Source organism: Haliotis rufescens, unplaced genomic scaffold (assembly GCF_023055435.1).
Source record: "Haliotis rufescens isolate VD_foot unplaced genomic scaffold, xgHalRufe1.0.p SCAF_3, whole genome shotgun sequence".
Taxonomy (NCBI): domain Eukaryota; kingdom Metazoa; phylum Mollusca; class Gastropoda; order Lepetellida; family Haliotidae; genus Haliotis; species Haliotis rufescens.
Genome location: NW_025964001.1, coordinates 43,207,482 through 43,232,736, shown reverse-complemented (window position 1 = coordinate 43,232,736; position 25,255 = coordinate 43,207,482). Strand labels below are relative to the sequence as shown.

The 25,255-nt window shown below is 42.5% G+C and overlaps 2 protein-coding genes across 2 annotated transcripts; one reads left to right on the top strand and one right to left on the bottom strand.

Moving 5' to 3' along the window:
* Positions 1 to 1,820: 1,820 nt before the first annotated feature.
* Positions 1,821 to 6,350, bottom strand: LOC124123688. The gene is made up of 4 exons (XM_046486858.2): positions 6,208 to 6,350; positions 5,068 to 5,507; positions 4,094 to 4,209; positions 1,821 to 3,470 (listed from the first exon to the last, which is right to left on the bottom strand). Exons 1-4 carry the CDS (start codon positions 6,261 to 6,263, stop codon positions 2,979 to 2,981), a joined length of 1,104 nt encoding a protein of 367 aa, XP_046342814.2. The 5' UTR covers positions 6,264 to 6,350; the 3' UTR covers positions 1,821 to 2,978.
* A 43-nt stretch (positions 6,351 to 6,393) lies between these two features.
* Positions 6,394 to 22,130, top strand: LOC124123679 (spermatogenesis-associated protein 17-like). The gene is made up of 10 exons (XM_046486846.2): positions 6,394 to 6,479; positions 7,968 to 8,057; positions 8,775 to 8,856; positions 9,035 to 9,085; positions 9,563 to 9,666; positions 9,964 to 10,119; positions 13,375 to 13,525; positions 13,774 to 13,922; positions 20,583 to 20,712; positions 21,372 to 22,130. Exons 1-10 carry the CDS (start codon positions 6,412 to 6,414, stop codon positions 21,444 to 21,446), a joined length of 1,056 nt encoding a protein of 351 aa, XP_046342802.2. The 5' UTR covers positions 6,394 to 6,411; the 3' UTR covers positions 21,447 to 22,130.
* The last annotated feature ends 3,125 nt before the right edge of the window (positions 22,131 to 25,255 follow it).

Below are 25,255 nucleotides of genomic sequence, written 5' to 3'. Positions count from 1 at the left end.
AATAGATCTTCAGCAACCCATGATTGCCGTAAAAGGCGACTATGCTTGTCGTAAAAGGCGACTAACAGGATCGGGTGGTCAGGCTCGCTGACTTGGTTGATGCGTGTCATCGTATCCCAACTGCGTGGATCGATGCTAATGATGTCGATCACTGGATTGTCTGGTCCAGACTCGATTATTTACAGACCGCCGTAATATAGCTGGAATATTGCTGAGTGCAGCGTTAAACAACAAAACAACAAAACAACCAACCAACCAACACAACAGGCTTCTCCACTCCAGTTTAACTACATCCCCATCTACACACTGCTCATCCTGTATATATGCTTGTCAACCATGCTCTGAACATCACTTGCTTGATATCAGTGAATCTACCCCGAAACACTGCTCCAAATTGTAATAAAGAAGTTGTTCATCCATCTTTGTCACCCTTACAAATTCAGACATGATGTACGATCAGTACATACAAAGAGGACTTCACACACCTGGTCCTTGTATGAAAACTCGGCTCAAATCAGACTTTATTTCAAAGATCAAGACACAACCAAATCAACACACTTTTGTAAAACCATTAACAGTGAAGTAATTATTATATGGTCAGTACAATATGAAGATCTGTTCTGTTTGTGTGTGGTAAATATGTTTTGATAAAAATATCTATATAATGTAAATATATTACAAACAGACATGAATCCAGTCTGACAGAAAATATGAATATAACTTTGGTTTATTAAATCTTTACAGGAGCATCTTCCTGAGACAGATGTCTATGTATAATGAACTAGTAATCTGTGATGTAAATATACTATAAAACACACACACACACACATATAAAACTGATGAACTCAATTAATTAGAGAACCATCACATGATGCCATTTAAATGATAAGGCCACACATTTTTTATTTTTCGTTTCACGGGCCCCATCACCCCTACTGAAAAGCAGCCTGTCTAAGAAATAAATTAAACATTATTATGTCTCCTGCTAGTAATTTAGACCCACTTATACCCTTTAGTAAAATTGAAATATTTTTTACATTTGTATACTTATCCTGCATTACTCCTCAATTTACTGCTTACCTTACAACAATAATGGACAGCGCTTAGCTTTGGTCTTGGGTGAAAAGAAAAATTGTTTCACTCTCAGATCCCTCTTTGGAGCCCTAAATTGGTGGAATAGTGAAGGAACGATCGGGTTGGCCTGGACATTGAGATTTCGCTATAAAATCCCAGCACAACACAAGATGTAGCGCTCCCTATGTACCAAGCTCAAACCGGAGACTGGTGATGTCAAGTGCATGTAACTTCACCCACGTCGCAGTGACTAAAGCCAATAGAAATTTATATTTTCATGGTGAGGTCATGACATAAGGATGTGTTGAGGGGTTGAAGGAGGGGGGAGGCTCACAAACCTCAAAGTGCCACATTCAAATCTCAAGCAGGGGGGCGGAATTTGGCCTTCTTGTCCTCAAGCCTAAAAGAGCCAAGTAGGGCCTGTAGTTCCCGGACCTTGGTCATCTTACCATTTCTCCAGAAAGGCCAACACTGAATTGAATCAAGGTCACATGACAGTGGCGATGGTCCATATAAAAGTGGGATCTGAGAGCGAAACAACTTTTCTCTTCACCAGAAACCATCACTAGGCGCTGTCCTTAGGTAAGCAGTAAATGCATTAAGGAGTTATTGCAGGATGAGTAAAAAATATAAAATGTTATATCTTTACAGAATTCCATGTCTACTATCAGTGATTGAAGAGGCCACCTGCAGTTTAAATCTTCAGCAGAATGACTTTCATATAAATAAATAAACAAATAATTGACATTTATTTTATTTCGACCGAATTTGAAACATAAAATTAAAAAAGTGTGGCCTAAAATACTCCCAGAGTAAAGCACACGTTAAAAATAGCAGTTGGATAATGTTACTTGAACTTGATCCAACACGTACCAATCAGTAAATCTTACATTTTATAACTCAAGATATTGCCACATATTGCAGTCGTTTATACATCACTTTATTATACATACTTTTCATACCTTGAAAGGGATACTGACATTTCTCTAAGACACATCAAACTGATTACTTCTTAATTTGATCTTATTTTGCCAAGGCATACGTTTCAGTATCCCTATCAAAAGTTGAGTACCATATTTAGTGGTAACAACTATAATAGTTTATTTGACCTGTCAGGTAAGGACAGCGACCATTAATAACATAACATTTCAGTAATTGGTAATTCAGAGGTAATTCATCCATCCTTACTTGTTGAATAAACTTCATCTGCTTGAGCCATTGTTCTTTTATTCCTTGGATCACGGATCCGCTGACCCTTTTTACTTCAAAATTGGAAAATATTTATAATCCAAATTTACACATATTTTTTGCCTGCCGACACATCATACATGCAAACCCATTTTGAGATTACTCAGTGTGTAAAAAAAATCATCTATAAAACTTATCATGCTCAATTTGACATTATTGTTTTCTCAAAATCGTTCAGTGCCAGACTTAATCAACATGGCATGATGTCAGCCTTTTTCAAATCTTTTTATTCCCTCCTCCGACTTTGACCAAAAAAATCTGTGATCCAACAAATACAAAAATGGCCATAGATATTTGAAAAGTGACACTCAAAAAAATATATCTTTTTTTCATGAGCATATTGAGCAAAATGTACATTGTTTGATATGAGAAGGATAATACTACTGACACTTTGTGGAAGGAATCATTCTAATATCACAATAACAACGGTAATACATTAACAGTAGCATTTCATTCAGTGAAAACAAAAAACTTTGGCTTTCTAAGGTCCACTTCTGTGAATACTGGTAAAATACTGAAGGATAAAATGACATTGTAATGCTGTAAAGGATGTAACTGCAGAGGAGTGCACGTTGTTACATTTAATGTGTAGATGTAACATATGCAGCACAGCAGATCAGTGACCGTAAAGAAAACGGATATTTTTGGACAGAATACTACAGAACTCCATCATGTGCTGTGGAGGTACCAACATCCTGCACAAAGTACTCCTCCTGTTCCAGATCAGCATGTCCACCCCCCACAGCAGGTACCTCGTTCTGGGGGGATATCTGTGGTGGAGGAAATGAACTTTGACCTACAGGAAGTGGCCAGTGAGGAGGTGATATTGGGCTTGCAGAGGGTTGTGGGATGCTTGTGGGCATTTCAAGATTGGCTGGTGCTGGCTGGACTTCAGGGGGAGACATCGCTGTTGGGGGGTACCTTTCTACAGGGGGTGACATCGCTGCAGGGGGAGACGTCACCTCTGGTTGGGGCTGTGGGAGGCATGAATCTGGTGGTAATGACACAGCTGCAGCAACACCTGGTGATACTGGAGTGAAGGCTTGTTGTGCTTCTGCTGCATGCTTTGCTTCAACACTCTTGTGGTAGTCTAGCAACAGCTGAGCTTTGTCAGGACGCAGTTGATCCCATACAAATGCACCGTGGCGCTAAAACAATATTTAGAATACATCAAAGTGGTTCTATTGACTTTATTTATAAATACTGTAAACTACGGTTATAACAAAGTCAAAGGGATAACCTTAATAACCTTAGTTTGTTATAAGCATATATACAGTATATATATACAACAAATGGCCGGGACTAAAAAATAAGTTTGTTATATCAGTCAGTTCGTTATAAGCGTGGTCGTAATAAACATAGTTTACTGTAATGTGATAATAGTAATATCAAATATTGATAGTGATCATAATCATACTTAAGTTAACACAGTATTAATTCTTTGGTCTAAGGTCCTCTTGCATCAAGAAATCCATCCCTGCATGAATGCATTTTATTATGCTTATTCCTGCTTTTTGACAAAATGAAAATTCAAATGCGATATTAGCACACTTTGTACGAAAAAAATGAAAAGAAAAAAGGTTGCCCAGCACCATATACAAATTTCAAGATTTAAATCTATCTCTAAATAACGATGGTTCAATGTCAATAGTCCGAAGAAAAAAAGGTATTGAGGTATAAACTGTTTGCTGAGAACACCTCTCATGAAGATTGTTGCTATGTAAACTTGGAAGAATGAATTATCAATGAAGGATGACATAATATACCATACCTTGGACCTGATTGGGTAGTTTGGATCTCCCCGACTGTCATACTGATGCTCAAATGAAATACCTTCCTTGTACAGTCTCTTGTCACCAGATCGACAGCGAAGGAAGTTCACTGGAACTAATTGTTGGAAAGAGAATGATAAAAGTTGAAAAACAGCATTTGAGTTGTAAATGAACAATCAACACACAATTAATCAGTAATATTAGTCATTGTTAGGCACTCAGTGAATTAATCCTGAGGGGTGTGAGTGGTGCAAAACTTTGTGTTTGAATCCACTAACTTGTCCCTTATCATTAACTTGGCATTACCAGCTTACAAGCATATTTGTTTTACTGGGCTCCTGCTACTAGCTGAAGATTAGGGCTGGGATGAGTCCAAATTTACTACCTGGGTACCCACCCCATTATTACGCGACCCTACCACTGGTACCAGCTGTAGGTCTCAAGAAATAGGTACAAAATGTCCAATTGTGAATAGTTTGAGTGTAGACCTGGACAAAATGTATTTAGATACACGTATAAAATGATCTGGTCATGCATACACTGAAGTTGACTGAAGTTTTATCTTTATTCAAACATATAAAAGTCAGAACGAATGGGTGCATAGTCAGAAAGATATGCAAACATTAGTGACTTCTAGTGTATAGTTCTGGATGATTTGTGTCATTAAACAATATTTCACATGACTAACCAAGGCTAGGTAGTCCTGTGGGTACCCAGGTCCTTCTCAGTACCCACCCTACCCAAGTTACCCATCCCTGACCTACTAAAGATGCTCACTGGTGGTGATGTCACATGGATATAGCTTTTTTTTACTAAACTTAGTATTTAACATAACTAAAATATAAATAACTTTCTGTCTTTTTACATGTTTGTCTCTTAACAGGTACCTCAAAAGGTAAATATCAATGCTGGCAAAATGAAATTATGTTTCTGAGGAGCAAGTTGTCACCGATCTCAATCTTGGTAAACTAACCTGTTCCTAAAGCAGGCTCCTTATTTGGATTAGCCAGGTGACGGGTGGAGCCCAGTGGAACCGCTTCCTTTGCAAACTGAAAATCTGCTCTTTGTGTTGTGTCTCGTGTGTATTCAGGTTGGTTGAGAGGGTCAGAGCTTGTCCGAGATGGCCACCAGTTGTGTTGGTCTGGGTAGGTACTCCTCGTAAACACTGTGCATACAGGTTCATTCAGCAATCTGGCGTCATGTCGCAAAAAGCCACAGCTTACAGGTTGGGGATTATGAGCCCGGAAATCTGGAGTTGTGTGGGGTAGAACTCTTGTCTCTCTGATGGATATATCTGGCAGTAATTTCCTGGATGGCCTTGGATCAGAGGCATACACAGGTTTAATGACTGCATCTTGAAACTTTGGATGGAAATCCTCGGCATCAAGGCTCACAACCCTGAAGGTGTCAGGACTGGAATAAAAACATAACAGGGATGAGTGTCAGGCGGAAAATATGTCGGATCTGAAAAGAACAATTGTTTTGTTCCTGTTACTTGATGGAAAAACACAGGACGGGGCAAGATATTTGTGTAAATATTAATTTACTGTTCTCTCTAAACAAGGCAGGCTGCCATATGCTCACACATAATGATGCACCATGATATACAATACAAAATGCAAGTTTGTTACTTGCTGTATATATTTACTGAAAAAAAACTGGACAGGGGCCAAGACATTTGTGTAAAACTAATTAAAAGTTATAATTATATTGATATGTACATAAAATAAAATACTTTATGAAGGAAAGATGAACACTTCTGATTAAAACACTTCAGTAACTACATATATCTTTATTTTAGGCCTAAGCACCCCCACCGCACCTACCTGTCCTCTCTTAGCTAGGGCTATAGCCTTGGCCAACACTTGATCAACTGTTGATCAGATTATTCTACGGGTACAATTCACACTTTAACTTATTTCTTTTGATACCTGTTCCTACGTTGTACCACTGGCAATGTGCATGTATTGATTGATACCTGTCACTACTCATTAATGATTGATTGGTGGACGACAAAGGCATGTATGAGTGAACATATGATTATGATCATAAACGCCGCTTTTGCCTTGGCATACTGATGTAACAACCGTAAAATAAACTTTTCTACACCTACTTGTACTTTTCTGGAACCCTCTTCTTTCGCGCTATTGGGGGCATATACGTTGCCATCGTGCTATATTTGTTTTGATGGCGTTATCATTAATAAAATGGTGTCATAAACTTTTTTCACTTGGCGGAAGCCGCCATATTGTTGTCATGTCGTCGCCCCTAGAAACGGAAGCGGAAGTGACAGCCATACTTGACAACAATAAACAAAATGGCGGCGATGGTGAGGTTGATGCGACAAATTGATGGTGTTATAGAAGAATGCTATAACCGAAAAAAGTAAGTTTAATGTCAATTGTGTACGTGAAAATTTTATATTGTGGCAATGGGTTACTATGACCTATCGGAATTTCATTATTCATCGGGTTTTTTATAAGGGCAAAAGGAAACAAGGTTGTGATTGTTTTTGACTGTCTGAAGGGCCCTGAAAAAGTGATATGAGAACACCTGCTACCAAATAAATACTAGCAACATAAGGAAAGGCTATGAAACTGCTATTTTGGCTCAAAACATGCCTGCCTATACTATGCTTATCTAGTACAGTAGTTAAACAAACCCATGGACAACAACTTTCGACAATTTCTTTTCATTTGATTTTAATGTCGAGGTTTGTTGCTCTTGCAGGATACCATCTTCCCGAGGCAAAGAGCGTCCACTAGCCTTTTTATCAAAGTATTGAAACTAGGCTATGGTACAGGCTATTGGCCACGCTTGCCTCGGGAAGATGGCAGGATACATGTCAGACTATATTCTGTTTAGTTAATTGTGTGAGTCCTTCAGACACGTTTTACAATTTATTTGATGTCAATGTTCATAATTATATAAATACGACATCGAAAACGTTTTTCCTGCTGTTAAAATATTCATCTAGTGAGTAGATACTTTGTCAATGAATTGTCCCTGCCAGACATAATAATGAAAATGGGATGTCACATGAATACAAAACCCTGACACCTCCTTCACAATATCACTGTTTAATAATAATATGAATAATTAATCAGTTGGAAAAGAATATAATGGGGGACTGTTAGAGTGCTTTATACCCAACTATGGCTAAGAGTTTAAAAAAAAACACTCTTACAGCTTTCACAAACTCCCATGCTAGGGCGATGGTATCTGACCAATGTTAACTTTCTGAAATGATCCTGAGGTGGAAAAGGGAAAAATATATAAAACAATGATGGATGCTGAATACTTAATAAAATTTTACAGCTTTGTTAATTTTGAATATATACCAAACCTGTATTCAAATGAACGAAACCTGTACCCCTGAAGATCCTGGTTAGAATTTATCTTCAGCAACCCGTGCTTGTCATTAGAGGCAAGGGCGGTAGAGTAGCCTTTTGGGTAAAGCTTTCGCCCGTCACGCTGAAGACCCGAGTTCGATTCCCGACATGGGTACAATGTGTGAAGCCCATCTGTGGTGTCCCCCACCGTGATATTGCTAGAATATTGCTAAAAGCGGCGTAAAACCATACTCACTCATTAGAGGCAACTAACAGGATCAGGTGGTCAGGCTCAGTGAATCAGTTGATGCATGTCTGGAATATTGTTGAGTGCCACGTTAAACAACAAACAAACAGAACATGTGAGTGTCCCTACTTGTCTATTATATTTTATAGGTGAGCATCCCTCTTCTTTATTCACATACCTTACAAATTACGGGCATTTGTTGTATTATGTACATGTTGCATATTCATTGACTTTACTGACAATAAATCTATACTGTGAATGTTCATGAATTTGATTATATGCTTTCTTTAATAGTGAGGCTGAAGAGCAGAGAGAGGCTGAATATGTTGCAGCTGTTAAGGTTCAAGCCTGGTTTAGAGGAACACGATCTCGGAGCTATCTGGGGTAATTTGTGGAGGCCATATGACATAAACATTTACTTTACAACCATTTGGGTAAACCATGGTGAAATAGGCAGATATTTTATTTTGTGACACCATTATTTTGATCATACTGCCTTTTACTACAAACTGTTATATTTTTTCATGGTATGTGGTAGAAAATTTTCTAAATTAGCATACGAAAGTATCTACAAGTTTGACAGTACATTTATCGTGTTTATGGGTTAGGGTCAAGAAATAAAAACTTATTTCAGATTCTATTTTGGAATGATTTTTGTTCTAAGTTTATTCAAATTAGTTTAGGGGGCACAGGTGGCCCAGTCGAAATCCCCGGTTTGCCCTGATTATGTTTCTAGGTTTGTCATCACCATACCCGTGCTGGTGGGTTTCACCAAAGTGGTAAACGTCTGAGACCTGCATCACTTCAGGATTTCCTCCCACATTAAGCTGACACGCCCATGATATAACTGGAATAAAGTTAAAAATGGCGTTAAACTCAACTCACTCACTCACTCAAATTATTTTAAATGAAATTCACTGCAATTACAAAACAATCTTATCTATTCTGATTAGGATGCAATCAGAAGAGAGATTTCTCTATTCAACAATCTATTGGAACCAATATTTCGATTGAATGTGGATGCTTATTGATATGATAGATCTATGTAATATCAGACATATTATGAATAATGCAATATGTTCCGTGACTTAACAATTATAGGTTCCTGAACAAATGTGCAACATCTGTTCAAAAAACATGGAGGGGCTACCTTGGACGTCAGTACTACCGGCTGCTTGTCAAGGTGATTATGTGTGTTGATCTTCTTAAGGTCTTATAAAGTTGACCACAATACTCAATTACATCTTTTTGCAGAACTTAATACTTTACAGGGTTGTTTTTTGCCGCAGATAACATTTTGAAGAGTTTTAACATGCTATGAAAACATAAGTTTCTATTGTATATGTATTTTGTGTTCTCAGAACAGTGTATTCATCATGAAGCTGAATCACTACAACGCAATGGCCACCAAGGTGATTACTCTATACGTTGGTTTCTTATCAAAATATTTCTTCTTCACTTCTTTGAATCACAACTGTTTCTTTTACTAAAAAAGTCAGTTTTACCTTACCTGATGCAACACCTATAGCACTGTGTAGCGTCAGGTCAGTATAAAAACATTGCATTTAATCAGAAATGCATGCTCATCATTCTGTCTAAAAAGGTATGTTATCAATGATAATAATTTTCCATGAGTATTCTAAACCTGTATAGATTGCCCGCAACTTTGGCCACAAGTCCGAAGCCCGAGTCTAGTAAATTGATGTTCAGTCAAGTAGGCTCAGATACCAATAGTCCATATACAGTAACTGAATTAAAATCTGCTGATGAAGATGCTAAGAGCCAATTTCGGGCTAGTGGATTCCAAAGTTTTTAACACAGACTGGATAAATATCGTACTCATAGCATGACTGTGTAGTGTTGTATTTGTGTTGTTACCATGGTTACAGATCCAAAAGGTGTGGCGAGGTTACTATGTCAGGAAATACATCTTTAACTACTACAGCCGTAAACGTTACCTTGAGGCATTGCAAGTGAAGAATGAGATTTTCAGGTAGGTCTCATCTGTGAGCTTGTAACATTGTATTAAACATGCAAGTGATGTTGGGACCATGTTTGTGACATATTTGTGTATATTTACACAGAATAAAAACATACTTATAACCAACAGGACAAAGTCACTTTTTACCTACAGAATGATTGGTCTTGATTTTTTCACTATTAAATAAATATGTCACTAATGATGGATGACACACTGATCGGAAGTTGATATCCAGACTGTGGTCGAGTACAAAAATTTCCTATCATATAATATATATGCTATTGACGTCCTAATCTTTTATCAAAACAGAACTGAGCTGGCCGATTTCACAGAGCGACAGGCTCAGATCAGACGAAAAATGGAAGAACGGGAAGAACACAGAAGACAAGCTCGGGCTGCCAGGAAGAATCACTACCTGCTGAGTACCGAGGTGATTCCTGGCATCTACAACTCCCCCTTCCAGCCGTGAGTTATCTCCGTTATTACGTATTGTCCAGCCGTATCTCTTTTATTACTTACTGTCCAGCCGTGTGTTATCTCCTCTATTACCTACTGTCCAGCCATGAGTTATCTCCTCTATTATTTACTGCCTAGCCGTGAGTTATCTCCTCTATTATTTACTGCCTACCCGTGAGTTATCTCCTTTATAATTTACTGTCCAGCCATGAGTTATCTCCTTTATTACTTACTGTCCAGCCATGAGTTATCTCCTTTATTACTTACTGTCAAGTCTTGTGTTATCTCCTTTATAACTTACTGTCCAGACGTGAGTTGTCTCCTTTATTACTAACTGTCCAGCCGTGAGTTATGTCCTTTATTACTTACTGTCCAGCCGTGTGTTATCTCCTCTATTACTTACTGTCCAGCCATGAGTTATCTTCTCTATTATTTACTGCCTAGCCGTGAGTTATCTCCTTTATTACTTACTGTCCAGCAATGAGTTATCTCCTTTATTACTTACTGTCCAGCCGTGTGTTATCTCCTCTATTACTTACTGTCCAGCCGTGAGTTATCTCCTCTATTACTTACTGTCCAGCCATGAGTTGTCTCCTTTATTACTTACTGTCCAGCCGTGAGTTATCTCCTCTATTACTTACTGTCCAGCCATGAGTTGTCTCCTTTATTACTTACTGTCCAGCCGTGAGTTATCTCCTTTATTACTTACTGTCCAGCCTAGGTTATTTCCTTTATTACTTACTGTCCAGCCTAGGTTATCTCCTCTATTATTTACTGCCTAGCCATGAGTTATCTCCTTTATTACTTACTGTCAGGCCATGAGTTATCTCCTTTATTACTTTCTGCCCAGCCATGAGTTATCTCCTTTATTACTTACTGTCCAGCCATGAGTTGTCTCCTTTATTACTTACTGTCCAGTTGTGTGTTATCTCCTCTATTACTTACTGTCCAACCTAGGTTATCTCCTTTATAACTTACTGTCCAGTCATGTGTTATCTCCTTTATTACTTACTGTCCAGCCTAGGTTATCTCCTTTATTACTTACTGTCAAGTCTTGTGTTATCTCCTTTATAACTTACTGTCCAGACGTGAGATGTCTCCTTTATTACTTACTGTCCAGCCGTGTGTTATCTCCTCTATTACTTACTGTCCAGCTGTGAGTTATCTCCTCTATTATTTACTGCCTACCTGTGAGTTTTCTCCTTTATTACTTACTGTCCAGCCGTGTGTTATCTCCTCTATTACTTACTGCCTACCCGTGAGTTATCTTCTCTATTATTTACTGCCTAGCCATGAGTTATCTCCTTTATTACTTACTGTCCAGCCGTGTGTTATCTCCTCTATTACTTACTGTCCAGCCATGAGTTATCTTCTCTATTATTTACTGCCTAGCCGTGAGTTATCTCCTTTATTACTTACTGTCCAGCAATGAGTTATCTCCTTTATTACTTACTGTCCAGCCGTGTGTTATCTCCTCTATTACTTACTGTCCAGCCGTGAGTTATCTCCTCTATTACTTACTGTCCAGCCATGAGTTGTTTCCTTTATTACTTACTGTCCAGCCGTGAGTTATCTCCTCTATTACTTACTGTCCAGCCATGAGTTGTCTCCTTTATTACTTACTGTCCAGCCGTGAGTTATCTCCTTTATTACTTACTGTCCAGCCTAGGTTATTTCCTTTATTACTTACTGTCCAGCCTAGGTTATCTCCTCTATTATTTACTGCCTAGCCATGAGTTATCTCCTTTATTACTTACTGTCAGGCCATGAGTTATCTCCTTTATTACTTTCTGCCCAGCCATGAGTTATCTCCTTTATTACTTACTGTCCAGCCATGAGTTGTCTCCTTTATTACTTACTGTCCAGTTGTGTGTTATCTCCTCTATTACTTACTGTCAAACCTAGGTTATCTCCTTTATAACTTACTGTCCAGTCATGTGTTATCTCCTTTATTACTTACTGTCCAGCCTAGGTTATCTCCTTTATTACTTACTGTCAAGTCTTGTGTTATCTCCTTTATAACTTACTGTCCAGACGTGAGATGTCTCCTTTATTACTTACTGTCCAGCCGTGTGTTATCTCCTCTATTACTTACTGTCCAGCTGTGAGTTATCTCCTCTATTATTTACTGCCTACCTGTGAGTTTTCTCCTTTATTACTTACTGTCCAGCCGTGTGTTATCTCCTCTATTACTTACTGCCTACCCGTGAGTTATCTTCTCTATTATTTACTGCCTAGCCATGAGTTATCTCCTTTATTACTTACTGTCCAGCCGTGTGTTATCTCCTCTATTACTTACTGTCCAGCCATGAGTTATCTTCTCTATTATTTACTGCCTAGCCGTGAGTTATCTCCTTTATTACTTACTGTCCAGCCGTGTGTTATCTCCTCTATTACTTACTGTCCAGCTGTGAGTTATCTCCTCTATTATTTACTGCCTACCCGTGAGTTATCTCCTTTATTACTTACTGTCCAGCCGTGTGTTATCTCCTCTATTACTTACTGTCAGGCCATGAGTTGTCTCCTTTATTACTTACTGTCCAGTCGTGTGTTATCTCCTTTATTACTTACTGTCCAGCCGTGTGTTATCTCCTCTATTACTTACTGTCCAGCTGTGAGTTATCTCCTCTATTATTTACTGCCTACCCGTGAGTTATCTCCTTTATTACTTACTGTCCAGCCGTGTGTTATCTCCTCTATTACTTACTGTCCAGCTGTGAGTTATCTCCTCTATTATTTACTGCCTAGCCGTGAGTTATCTCCTCTATTACTTACTGTCCAGCCATGAGTTATCTCCTTTATTACTTACTGTCCACCCGTGAGTTATCTCCTCTATTATTTACTGCCTAGCCGTGAGTTATCTCCTTTATTACTTACTGTCCAGCCATGAGTTAGCTCATCGTTGGACAGTCAGTAATAAAGGAGATATCTCCTTTATTACTGACTGTCCAGCCATGAGTTGTCTCCTTTATTACTTACTGTCCAGCCATGAGATGTGTCCTTTATTACTTACTGTCCGGCCGTGAGTTGTCTCCTTTATTACTTACTGTCCAGCCATGAGTTGTCTCCTTTATTACTTACTGTCCAGCCGTGAGTTATCTCCTTTATTACTTACTGTCCAGCCTAGGTTAACAACTCTATTATTTACTGCCAGCTGTATCTCCTTTATTACATAATGTAGGAATTAGGTCTCACTTGTATATATTGTATGTTGTCTCATGAACTGTTGGCTTCTTTTGAACATCAGTCAATGCCATGATTCAGGTATCCATCTGAGCAGGAGCTCATACTACGCAGTATCAAACCTCTTGTCCACAAGAAGAGGAAACAAAAGGCACACCTGTTTGATCCAGCATGGGCCAGTTACAACCTGCCACGTCCAGAGGCCCTTCCTCCAATATCCCAAAAACCTCAAGTACGTTGCTGTGTATCAGAATCGTGTTTACAAGGGATTTATGGCAAATTGTTTCATGAATGGTTTTTATCCTCATTGATTGTGATGGGGAAAATATGATCTGGAATAAGCCATCATATTTTTGTGTAACTGTCAATTTCTAAATGAGTGATTTCTTTGGTGGTTATTGATGTTTAACTCCTGGCCTGTCATGCTGGTATTCAGACACAAGGAGATGATTTCATGTGCAGCCCTGTTCCGTGTTTCAGGGCCCATTCCGTGATCCTGAGGAAGTACAGAACCAGCGCTACAAGCCATTCCAACCCTCACTGCGAGTAGCCACATCCTTCTACTCCCTGGAGGATGCTCGCAAACAGATGAAGGCCGAGGAGTGGGTCACCCGTGTCAATGATGATGTGTAAGTGGACTCTTCTCGGTGATTGATATTCAAACTTAGCCCAGCTGGTCTTGAAGGCGGTGGGGTAGCCTAGTGGTTAAAGCGTTAGCTCGTCACACCATAGACCCGGGTTCAATTCCCGACATGGGTACAATGTGTGAAGCCCATTTTCCGGGGCCCCCACCGTGGTATTGCTGGAATATTGCTAAAAGCAGCGTAAAACCATACTTTTTCACTCAGCTGGTTTTGATATGATCCTGCCCTTTCACCTTACTATAAAAATGTTGATGCCACACTTTTTACATGAATTCTTTTGTTGCAATGTTCTTCACATGTGCGATCTTAATTATCCATAGTATATAATTTAATTGGTATGTAAGTATCAGGGTCTTTTTATTGTGTATGTCTGTTTGATCAGTTGTTCAAAGCCTTGTGTTTGGTTTTTGGTAATAAAGATGATAGAAACTGAAAGTCAGCCATTGACTTTTTGTAACTAAACTTATTTTTTAACTTATCCTGCATTACTCCGTATTGCATTTACTGCTGTCTTTGACAGAGAGACGAACTGTGTGAGATCCAGCTGCTGAAGAAAGTTGTTTCCATCTGTCCAGGAAGCAGCGCCCCCTCCCACACAGTCGGCACGTGACCCGGAAGACATGACGTCATGTCAAAACTCATAACTGCTTTGTCAACCACATGGATCGGACGTGAACTGTATCCCTCAGTGGAATTATTAAAGCTTTCTTGGTCCTGACTTTCTTTCGTTTTCTACGACAAAAGTCTGCTGTATTACCTTTGCCTTCATTATATTGTTAATTGGTAACGTTTCTCGCTCGGGTTGTGACTCTCGTCACGGTTTTTCCGAGCGTATTGTTGTTTCCCGCCATTTTGGTTTACCGCCATTTTTTCCCGCCCTGTTGCGATTCACTACGTGTCCACGTACTTTCGTGTTTTGTGTCTTGAATTCGCTCTATGGTTGGAGTTTTACATTAAGTTTAATGATTGTTTTTGGCGTGTTTGAAGCGTAATTGTTTGCTCTTATTAACTTTGTAACAAGAATAAGTTATGTTGAGTTACATTATGTTTCACGTTGTGTGTTTACACATCGTTATGTTTTTTGCTTCAATTCCAGTATGTCTCGCTGCTCTCGCTGCCGCGGGAATAAATCTGGACGGGACCCCCACCCCTGCTGCCTGGACTGTACAACCCCGTGTACCCTAACAGAGCGTTGCAGTTATTGTAGTCCCCTGTCGCCAGTCTCCTTCACCGCCTACCTAAGAGTGTCTCGGAAACGATTCACCCAGCTTGTGCGTCGACTCTCCAACATGTCATCCAACGTAGAGTCTGCCTCCCATGGCACGACATCCGACCGTACACGGTCTCCTACACCACCCTTACCGTCGTCTGCTTCGACATCATCGTCTGCAGCATCGCCCGTTTCGGGTTTCCTGTCACCTCTACCATCTACGACAACTCCGGCGCCTCCGATGTACCCGGCGCCTCTTCGTCCGGCGCCTCTTGGTCCGGCGCCTCCGATGTATCCGGCGCCTCTTCGTCCGGCGCCTCTTGGTCCGGCGCCTCCGGCGCCTCTGATGTATCCGGCGCCTCCGGGGCCTCTTGGTCCGGCGCCTCCGATGTATCCGGCGCCTCTTGGTCCGGCGCCTCTGATGTCTTCGATGTATACGGCGCCTCTGACTACTTCGGCGCCTTTGACTTGTGCTGCGCCTCCTACTTATGGACATGCCCTCCCGTCATCGTTCATGGATCCATCTTGGATGCAAGCTTGGATGCAGTCATTGTTTGCGCAAGCTCAACCCACCTCAGCGGCGCCGACGGTGCCTCCTGCGACGCCGGCGATGCTGACGGCCCCGACTACTGTTACTTCGATTCCTGCGGCCCCCTCCACATCGGGTGCTTCTCGGTCTCGAACATTGTACACCTCGTCGCCTCCGACTGTTTCTCGGCACTCGTCCAAGTCTGCTCGTTCCCGTCGACGCTCTCGTAGTCGCTCACCCGTACATAGACGACGACGTCGTTCCTCCTCCTCGGAAGGATCATTTCGCCCCAATTATGACCCTCCATCTCCCAAGATTGATACACACTTGGGCCTTTCACAGGTTGCTGATTGGTTGGCGGACCGTCTGGCCTCCGTCGCTCCCTCCCCGGGCTCCGATGTGGATAAAAAGTTGACGATCTGGTCTAATCCGACTTCTCTACCACCCGATCCAATGCTCACTGACCTGGTTACGGCGTTAGACGAGGACTTCGCTAAGTTGTCCCTCACGCCGTCGTTCAAGGCTCCGCGTTTCCGGCGGGAAGATTTCCCCGTCCACTCCTTCGACGTGGCCGACGGTGCACATATCCTTGACGAGGACTTACATCGAATGACCGGGTCTTCCCAGTCCGTCACCATACGTATGCCGGACTCCCGACTCGCTTTCGTGGAAACAGAACTGCGCCGTACTTTGAAGCCACTATCTACACTTGCCTCATCTGCCAGAGCCGTTGACCAGGATCTCGCTGAATCCAATCCTAACAGGATCGACCACTTGCGCACGGTTATGACATTCCAACTTCGCCAGATCGATCACATGCGCAATCACCTGAGAGCTGCGCTTGCGGAGATCACCACTACTCGACGGTTGGGTTACTTGACTTCCACGGACTGGGATTCCGAATTCAAGCGTTCCTTACTACGACAACCTTGGTCGGGTCCTACCCTTTTTAATGGTGCTATCTCCGCAACCCACACCCGAGTCTCCAGCTTCGCCAGGGATGAAACTGCTCTCAGAGCCTTGGAGCATGTAACACACCAATCAGCGGCCAAGTCCTCCAAAGGCAACTATAAACCACGCCGTTCCTCCCTGAAGGTCGTCTCCAAACATACCTCGCCCTTTCGTGGGACAGGGCGTGGTCGTGGTAGAGCCCGTGGCACTTACCAACCCCGAAGGGATCGTCGCCCCGGCAAGGGTGCCGATTCCACCTCTAAGCGTCGACCGGCGGGACCTCAACGACTGGGACCTCCCACCCCCAGCCGTTCCGGTCACCGACACACCTGTGGGTGGGAGACTAGGCCGGTTTTGGAGAAACTGGTCCATACTGGAGGACCCGTTCGTCACCGACGTCCTCCGTCAGGGGTACCGGCTCCCATTGTCTGCGCTGCCTCCTCTGACGTCTACTCCGTCAACAGCCGCTTATTCACCCTACCAGCTTCGGCCCCTTCACGACAGCATCGTTTCCCTACTGCAGAAGGAGGCCATAGAGATCGTACACGACCCGGCTCGACACCCAGGATTTTACTCTCCGGTGTTTCTTGTGCCCAAGAAGGGGCCCACCAGCTGGCGCATAATACACAATCTCTCCACTTTCAACCGGCACTACCTGGAACGTCCTCCCTACTTCCGAATGACGACGTTGCGACTGCTCAGGACGAGAATCTCAGCTGGCGATTCCCTGATCAGCCTCGACATCCAGGACGCCTATCTTCATGTACCCATCCACCCCAACTACCGGCGCTTCCTCAGGTTCTTTTTCAATGGTACCCATTACCAGTGGGCGGTCCTACCATTTGGAATTTCATCGGCCCCGTGGCTTTTCACACGGATCACCCGCCCGGTCGCCGCCTACCTACACCTGAGGAACATCAACTTCGATCCATACATCGACGATTGTCTCCTCAACAATCGGGACTCGGCGTTGCTACTGCGTCACAGGGATTTTACCCTGCGGCTCTTCAATCAGTTGGGTTGGATCGTCAATCAGACCAAGTCGGAGCTGACCCCATCGTTCCGTCTGCAGTTTATCGGGGGCCTGTTTCTCACGGATCAGGACCTCCTTCAAGTCCCCAGAGACAGGTGGTTGAAAATCCTCGCTCATCTCTTCCCTGCCCTTCAACAGGCTCGAACTCTCCGCCAATGGCAGGATCTATTGGGTCTCCTCACGTCGGCTCAAGACCTGACTGCCAGAGGTCGCCTCCAACTCCGTCCAATTCAACGGTTTCTCGCACCCTTTATCCGGCAGCAGGATCCGGAGTCCCTCATCGTCCTCCCGGTCCACCTCCACCCCTTCCTCCGATGGTGGACGGTGGAATCGAACGTCTGCGGCGGCGTCTCCTTGACCGCGCTACAGCCCTCCCTCCACCTGTTCGTCGACGCATCCAAACAGGGTTGGGGGGCTCATATGGGGACTCAAACAGTTGCAGGGCTGTGGTCCGGAGATCGACTCCACTGGCACAGCAACAACCTCGAACTCGAAGCTCTCATACTGGCCGTCTCCCACTGGCAGAGCATTCTCCGTCACGCCCAGTTGACCATCTCCACGGACAACATCACCGTGGTGTGGTGTCTGAGGAATCAGGGTACTCTCCACTCTCAGTCCCTGCTCAACCAGACCTTCCGCTTCTTCGACCTGGTGGACCGCTTAGACTTGCAATTCCTTGTTCAGCACATTCCAGGCTGCAAGAATGTTCTGGCAGACGCTCTGTCCAGGCCGGACAAGGTGGCTCCCACCGAATGGCGACTCCACCCAGAGATCTTCACAGTCCTTTGTCAAACGATCGCCACTCCAAACATCGATCTGTTCGCCACGTCTCAGAACTGCCAGCTGCCGACTTACATCTCGCCGGTCCCGGATCCGGCCGCTGTAGCAGTCGACGCCTTCAGTGTTCCCTGGGAGGGATTAAGCGCGTACGCTTTTCCGCCTCCGGTTCTCCTTCCCAGGGTTCTTCAAAAGATCCAGGCCACTCGACACTTGACACTGATTTTGGTCGCGCCTTGGTGGCCGGCCAGAAGTTGGTTTGTCGACCTCCGAAACGTCGCCAGAGACAACCCTCTAGAACTGCCAGCGTGGTCCAACCTTCTGCTCCACCCACACAGTCGGTTGCCCCACCCAAGTGCCGATCGGTTTCATCTGCACGCCTGGCACATCTGCAAAAAGCCCTAGGAGCCAAGGGCTATTCGACTAGAGCAGCCAAGGCTATTGCTTTCGCCCATCGTCCATCTACACGGGGACTATATGATGATAAATGGTCCTCGTTCCAGGCGTTCTGCTCTGACAAGCATCAGGATCCGATGACGGCATCCCCGCAGTTCCTGGCTGAGTTTCTTCTGTACTTGCGCAGCACGCGTCGATTAAAAGGCTCTACCATCTCCACGTACCTGGTCGCCATTAACTCCGTCCTTGCCATCCCGGACGACCGGAGAATGACGAAAATTCCCGAACTCCAGGCTATGCTGCGCTCGTTTCGTCTCGACGACCAGAAAGCCAAGTTCAGACCGCCTGCGTGGGATCTGAATGTGGTCTTAAAGGCTCTTCGGGAGGCTCCCTTCGAACCACTCCACACGTCTTCCTTTTACGACTTAACGAAGAAGACAGTGTTTCTACTGGCCTTGGCTACGGCCGCCCGGGTTAGTGAGCTCCACGCCCTCGACGTCTCTCGGGTTAGGTTCGAACGCGGGACTCATGGAGCAGTTCATCTTGGGCTGTGCTGGGACTTCATCGCAAAGAATCAACTCCCCGGACAGCCTGATAGATCCTTCACCATCCCTCCACTTTCGTCGATTGTGGGTGCCGACGATGTGGAGGAGCTTTTATTATGCCCAGTTAGGGCCCTGAAGGGTTTTCCTGCGACGATCTAAAGCCTGCCGTAAGTCTAGGAAACGCCTTTTCCTACCGGTCTCCCCTTCGTCGCTGTCGGAGGTCAGCCGGAATACTATCTCCCTGTGGCTCCGGGCGGTCATCCTCCAAGCTTATAAAGTCGCCGGATTGGACCCCCCCAAGGCTAACAACCCCCACGAGATTCGGGCGGTCGCGTCTACCATGGCTCTGCACAGTAACTGTTCCCTCAAATCTATCATGGAAGGCTGTTTTTGGCGTTCCGACACCGTTTTCGCCAACCACTACCTCCGTGATGTAGCCTTGGAAGATGTCGCTGGCGTTCATAGCTTTGGTCCCCTGGTGGTAGCTCAACAGGTCACCAACCCCCGACGCCACTGATTCTCCGTTACCCTGAGCGGGGCCCGTCGAACTCTCTGGTGTTTATCACCACAGATTAGAGGGCTCTACTGCGTTCCGCATTCGCTCTTAGGTCAGTGCTAGTTTTGGCATTCCCGCCTCATACTATTTCTGTCACCTATTTCGGGTTCCCTCTTTTGCATCGACTCTCGTTTCCTTTGACAGGAATGGTCGCTGGTGTTCCGGTCATCTCTTGTCCATGCGGTGCGATTTCATCGGACCTTTGTCGAGGGTTTTCTTCTGGCTCACATCTGAAGGTATGCCCACCGGCCGTGCCGTCTGATAAAGATGCAATACGGAGTAATGCAGGATAAGTTAAAAAATTTAGTAAAATCTAAATATTTTTTACATTTGTATACTTATCCTGCATTACGAAGTCTAAGTGCCCCCCCTGCGCTCCGCTTCCTCCCCACGAAGTTTCCGATGTTATGTTAAAGCAGTTATGAGTTTTGACATGACGTCATGTCTTCCGGGTCACGTGCCGACTGTGTGGGAGGGGGCGCTGCTTCCTGGACAGATGGAAACAACTTTCTTCAGCAGCTGGATCTCACACAGTTCGTCTCTCTGTCAAAGACAGCAGTAAATGCAATACGGAGTAATGCAGGATAAGTATACAAATGTAAAAAATATTTAGATTTTACTAAATTTCTGCTATATTTTCTGGATTAGGTTCGTGCCATTTTCAAGAAGAGACATGTCTTATGATCCACTGCTGCACACCACCTCCAAGTTCGGCCACCTGCCGTACGGAACCAAGTACTTCAGGGAGGAGTTCATGGACAAACATGTCTCCCATCAGGTATGGATCACGATCTGGTCACTGCAGGTCATCCTCTATATCTCCAGGGATCCCATATCGGCATACCTACACTAACTCCTGGATCCATTCCCATGGCTGTGACCTCAAATTACCCGCCCTTGAATTTCATAGGCAATTTCAATTGCTACGCTACTCAGTCTAACGGACCAATCAGAATACGAGTTACAAACCAGCCTTAATGTTAGGTTGGCGATATGAACAACATTGTGTCAAGACCCATTGATTACGATAGAGTTTGCAAGAGACTCAACTTGAAAAACTGACACTCGCAAAAGAAAGTCCTCAGAAACCTTTTTGATGGTAGTGGCAAGTCCTCCATATTCATTTCCTCCTTCCTTATCTCGACAATATGTTGATTAAATTCAAGGGTGATTAATTTTAAATCGTGAGAACTGGATCCAGGAGTTAGTGTAGGGTTACTGAAATAAGAGCCTTGGAGATAGAGAGGATGACTTTGGGTGGGAAACTAAAGCTAATAACTCCTCAGCAAGTCTAGGAGTTTTAAGGTTTTATTGACCCTATTGATATATTTCATATCAAATGACACTTGGGTGAGATTCTAAATAGGCTTTCTATGTTTTTCTGTAGATACTGTACAGCTTTTTTTTACTAACACTGCCATTTATCATTTCTTTCAGAATTTCAAGACTCTTGTACAACCAGTTCCAATCTTTGACAAGCTCAATGACACATATTCACAAGGCCAGGTCTAGCATGAACATTTATATATTGATAAACAAACCAAATGTGATATTTACAATTATTGAAGTCATATGTAGGATTTAGAAACAAATCAGCTTTAGACCACAGAATCAGCCTAATGGCGTTACAAAACAATAACACATTAACGTTAACAATTGGTTAAGCTGTTGCAGCGTGTGGATTCTATGATAAAATCTTTGAATGTTATCCATTTTATGTAATTGTATAAAGTATGTAAATACCCTTGTATGTAAGTAGAAGTGTTTATCTGTAGTGAAAATACACTTGTGAGACTGCACATAGCTTCCCATGATGGTCTTGTTACCAGGTTTTGTATAAAGCCAGTATAAACTGTGATATGATTGGCAGGTAAACATTGTAAACAGTCACAATTAATAGGTCTATGATGTTGCAAGTCATACTTTTGTTTGGTTATGTTTATTCCTTTTGTTTTGCATGTAAGCATAATTAATAGAGCTAATGATGCAATAATAATTTGAACAAATATATTTTTGATTATGCCACCTGATTGCCGATAGGTGTTGGTGTTTGTTGGTTGATGTTCATGCTGGAAGATAGAACTTCATCTGACTGTTTGCATCAAGACAGTTGTCATCATTTCAGAGCTGTATTTTGTTGTTTTGAACAATAGCTATATAGTCTCACACATGCTTGTGGATTTGGATTTTTGTTATCAAAAACCATGTTTGAATTGCATTTGAATGTTCATGAATCCGTCCATAGACTATAAATGAAATATACTGGAGAATAATACTTGTGTTGTGTGGTTGATGCTTATTCATGATCACGACCATCGTCTTTGGTGCAACCCCTACATCATCTTGTCCAGCATCAGGGAGCTGTACTAAAACCAGTTTGGAACAAGAGCTTGTATGACAAAACCTCATCTTGTGACCAACATATGACACTACCACAAAACATTTACAGATTAACAGTCATGTGACCATCAGAAGAGTGAGTTAAATATAACGTCGCAATGGCACTATTTCAGCCACATAGCGAACCATCAGAAGAGACAACCAGAACATTTACAGTCATGTGACCATCAAATGACACTTCCGGAATAATATTTACAGATTTACAGTCATGTGACCAGCAGAAGCAACAAACAATAATTACAGTCATGTGACCATCATATGACACTACCAGAATAACATTTACAGTCATGTGACCATCATATGACACTACCAGAATAACATTTACAGATTTACAGTCATGTGACCATCAGAAGCGACAAACAGAATAATTACAGTCATATGACCATCATGTGACACTTCATGTGACCAACATGACACAACCAGAACAATTACGGTCATGTGATGTTTAAAAGACCCAAACAGTACAACATTAATGGTTTTCAATATGGCTGTCATGACAGCCATATTGAAAATCTGATTTGAACCTCTTGGACAAGTTCAGGCCATTACTTGGTGTAACAAGTTTGCCATACTGCTACCTTATTGGTCCAGTCAGTGGGTTCATAGTCGATAATTATTGACAGCAACTTATAACATTATTGGATTATTGGGGGTCAAAAACCTGAGGGGCTGAAGGTCCCTTGTGCTTTCCTTGATGGCTGACACAATGTTTGGGGCTTGGTCGGCCAAAGGTAACTGACAAGCTCATCAAATTGGTCCAATGGTGGTCTGTTGTCAGTCCGGTTTTGATCTGCTTGAACTTATTTTGGTGTTTCCTCCTAAACCACACGATGCACGATGGTGAAACTTTACTTGGAACATCCAGTTGATGATGGCCTCAAACAGTTGGTTTCATGGCAAATATATGTCAAAACATACTTTTCATTATGCATCACCATATGTACAGACCATACAATGAAATGTGGTTATATGGGTTTAAGATATGTTTTTTCCAGTGTTTGCACATACTTTTATTAGTGACAACAGTTTGGCTTCAGCGAATTATACCATTTGGCCATATTTGACCTTCTAATGACAAATGACATGAAACAGTATACATGTGGTCCTGACAGGTTCCAGTCTCTTGAGTATAACAAATATGCTTTCTGAAAAGTAGTTGGCTGTGGTGCAATAGATTCTGAGATAAAAAGTGAAAAATAATTATGCAGCATTGTCCACAGCACTGAAGTTGTCTGATCATGATGATGCCTTCAATAAATTTAAATCTACCAATGGCCATACACCATTTTAAGTACAAGTCCAACATTTTAAACAAACTATGATGATCATTAGAAGAAACATGCCAAACATCAGTTTCATCTGTAAACCAGTTTCAGAGAAGGTGCTCACAGGGCAGAGAAAGCATTTGGAAAGAAATTCATGGCTTAGTAAAAGTGTGAAGGTCAGATCAAAAACAAATTACATAATATCACTAAAAGCAGAATATATATATTGAGTAAACCCTTTACTAGACATATACCAAATTCCCTTAAATTGTTTTAAAAATGATGGCCATTTTATATATTTTTTAAATGTGGCTACAATTAGAGTCATTTGAAATTTGGGTTTGAACTTAAAGAACAAATTCAGATGTCCTCATCAGTGAGAACAAGTATGCCAAGTAGGTTTCTGGGGAGATATTTACAGGTGCTGTCCCCGACCAACAAGGCCATGATTTTCCCTCAGGTGAGCTACAATTGGCTTTCACTGTGAAAACATTGGTTATTTTAATGCAACCCACGAACACACATACAGTGCTGGTCATGCTGACAATATATACAATGTGGAATTCAACCCCACTAGTAGCAGATCCTGCTAGCGAAGGGATGTAAATCTGCACATCATTTCCAAGACCGATTACACTGAAAGATCAATGAATGTCAACATTGAACATCCATGTTCTGTAGTGAGTGAGTGAGTATGGTTTTACGCCGCTTTTAGCGACATTCCAGCAATATCACGGCGGGGGACACCAGAAATGGGCTTCACACATTGTACCCATGTCGGGAATTGAACCCGGGTCTTCTGCGTGACAAGCAAACGCTTTAACCACTAGGCTACCCGACCGCCCCTCATGTTCTGTAGAATGATCTAATCATCAGAATTACATGCAATGTGTATGGATGTCATCCATGCCAATCAAAGAATCACCTCATTGTACTCATGGTGGTTCTTCAGTGACATGAACACACACATCTCACACTGTGTGTTTAAAGTCCTCCATGGTCTAGTAGTAGAGTGTCTGCCCCTAGAGCGGAAGGTTCAGGGTTTAATCCCCAGCCATGTCATACCAAAAGACATATAGGAGATAAACCAACTGTGTTTTGAAATTTGATGTAATCCCACTGTAGAGTAGATACCTCTTATTTTAATTTGGAACCGAGTGCTTAAGCGCTCTATAAATCAGAGGTATCTACACTACAGTGGGACTACATCAAATTTCAAAACCCAGTAGATTTATCTCCATTCTACCATGGCGGCAACGAGGTTTTTTGGCGAAAAGGCTTAATATATTTGAAAGGGGTATCCGTAGGAAAAAGGAAACCTCTTTTAAACTAATCAGAATCAAGCATTCATCAATATCATGGTAGAATAAAAGATGTGCTGTGTATCAAGGGGCTAAAACAAGAACTGTTTAGCTTGGAGTCAGTATACTGTGTCAGAGTGAGGTATTCATGTTAAACTATATGTTGGCATCACTCCGGACTAGTACATGCAGCCACACACACACCTTCATGCACGTTACTATATGAGTGCAATAATTTTGGATGCAACGTTAAACCCTACTTCACTTCACCTCACCTCACCTCACCTCATCTCACCTGCAAGAACACACTTGACCATTTTCTTGTGCTGAGGTATGTGTAGCATTGTTTTACAGT

What these genes read in the sequence shown, in the direction of transcription:
- LOC124123688 (XM_046486858.2), bottom strand. Translation starts at nt 6,263, where the DNA reads ATGGCAACGTATATGCCCCCAATAGCGCGAAAGAAGAGGGTTCCAGAA. An exon ending in AGGGTTCCAGAAAAGTACAA is followed by an intron (nt 5,508 to 6,207) that starts GTAGGTGTAGAA and finishes TTTTTATTCCAG; the next exon opens with TCCTGACACCTTCAGGGTTG. An exon ending in GGAGCCTGCTTTAGGAACAG is followed by an intron (nt 4,210 to 5,067) that starts GTTAGTTTACCA and finishes TCCAACAATTAG; the next exon opens with TTCCAGTGAACTTCCTTCGC.
- LOC124123679 (XM_046486846.2), top strand. Translation starts at nt 6,412, where the DNA reads ATGGCGGCGATGGTGAGGTTGATGCGACAAATTGATGGTGTTATAGAA. An exon ending in CGATCTCGGAGCTATCTGGG is followed by an intron (nt 8,058 to 8,774) that starts GTAATTTGTGGA and finishes TAACAATTATAG; the next exon opens with GTTCCTGAACAAATGTGCAA. An exon ending in CAATATCCCAAAAACCTCAA is followed by an intron (nt 13,526 to 13,773) that starts GTACGTTGCTGT and finishes TCCGTGTTTCAG; the next exon opens with GGCCCATTCCGTGATCCTGA.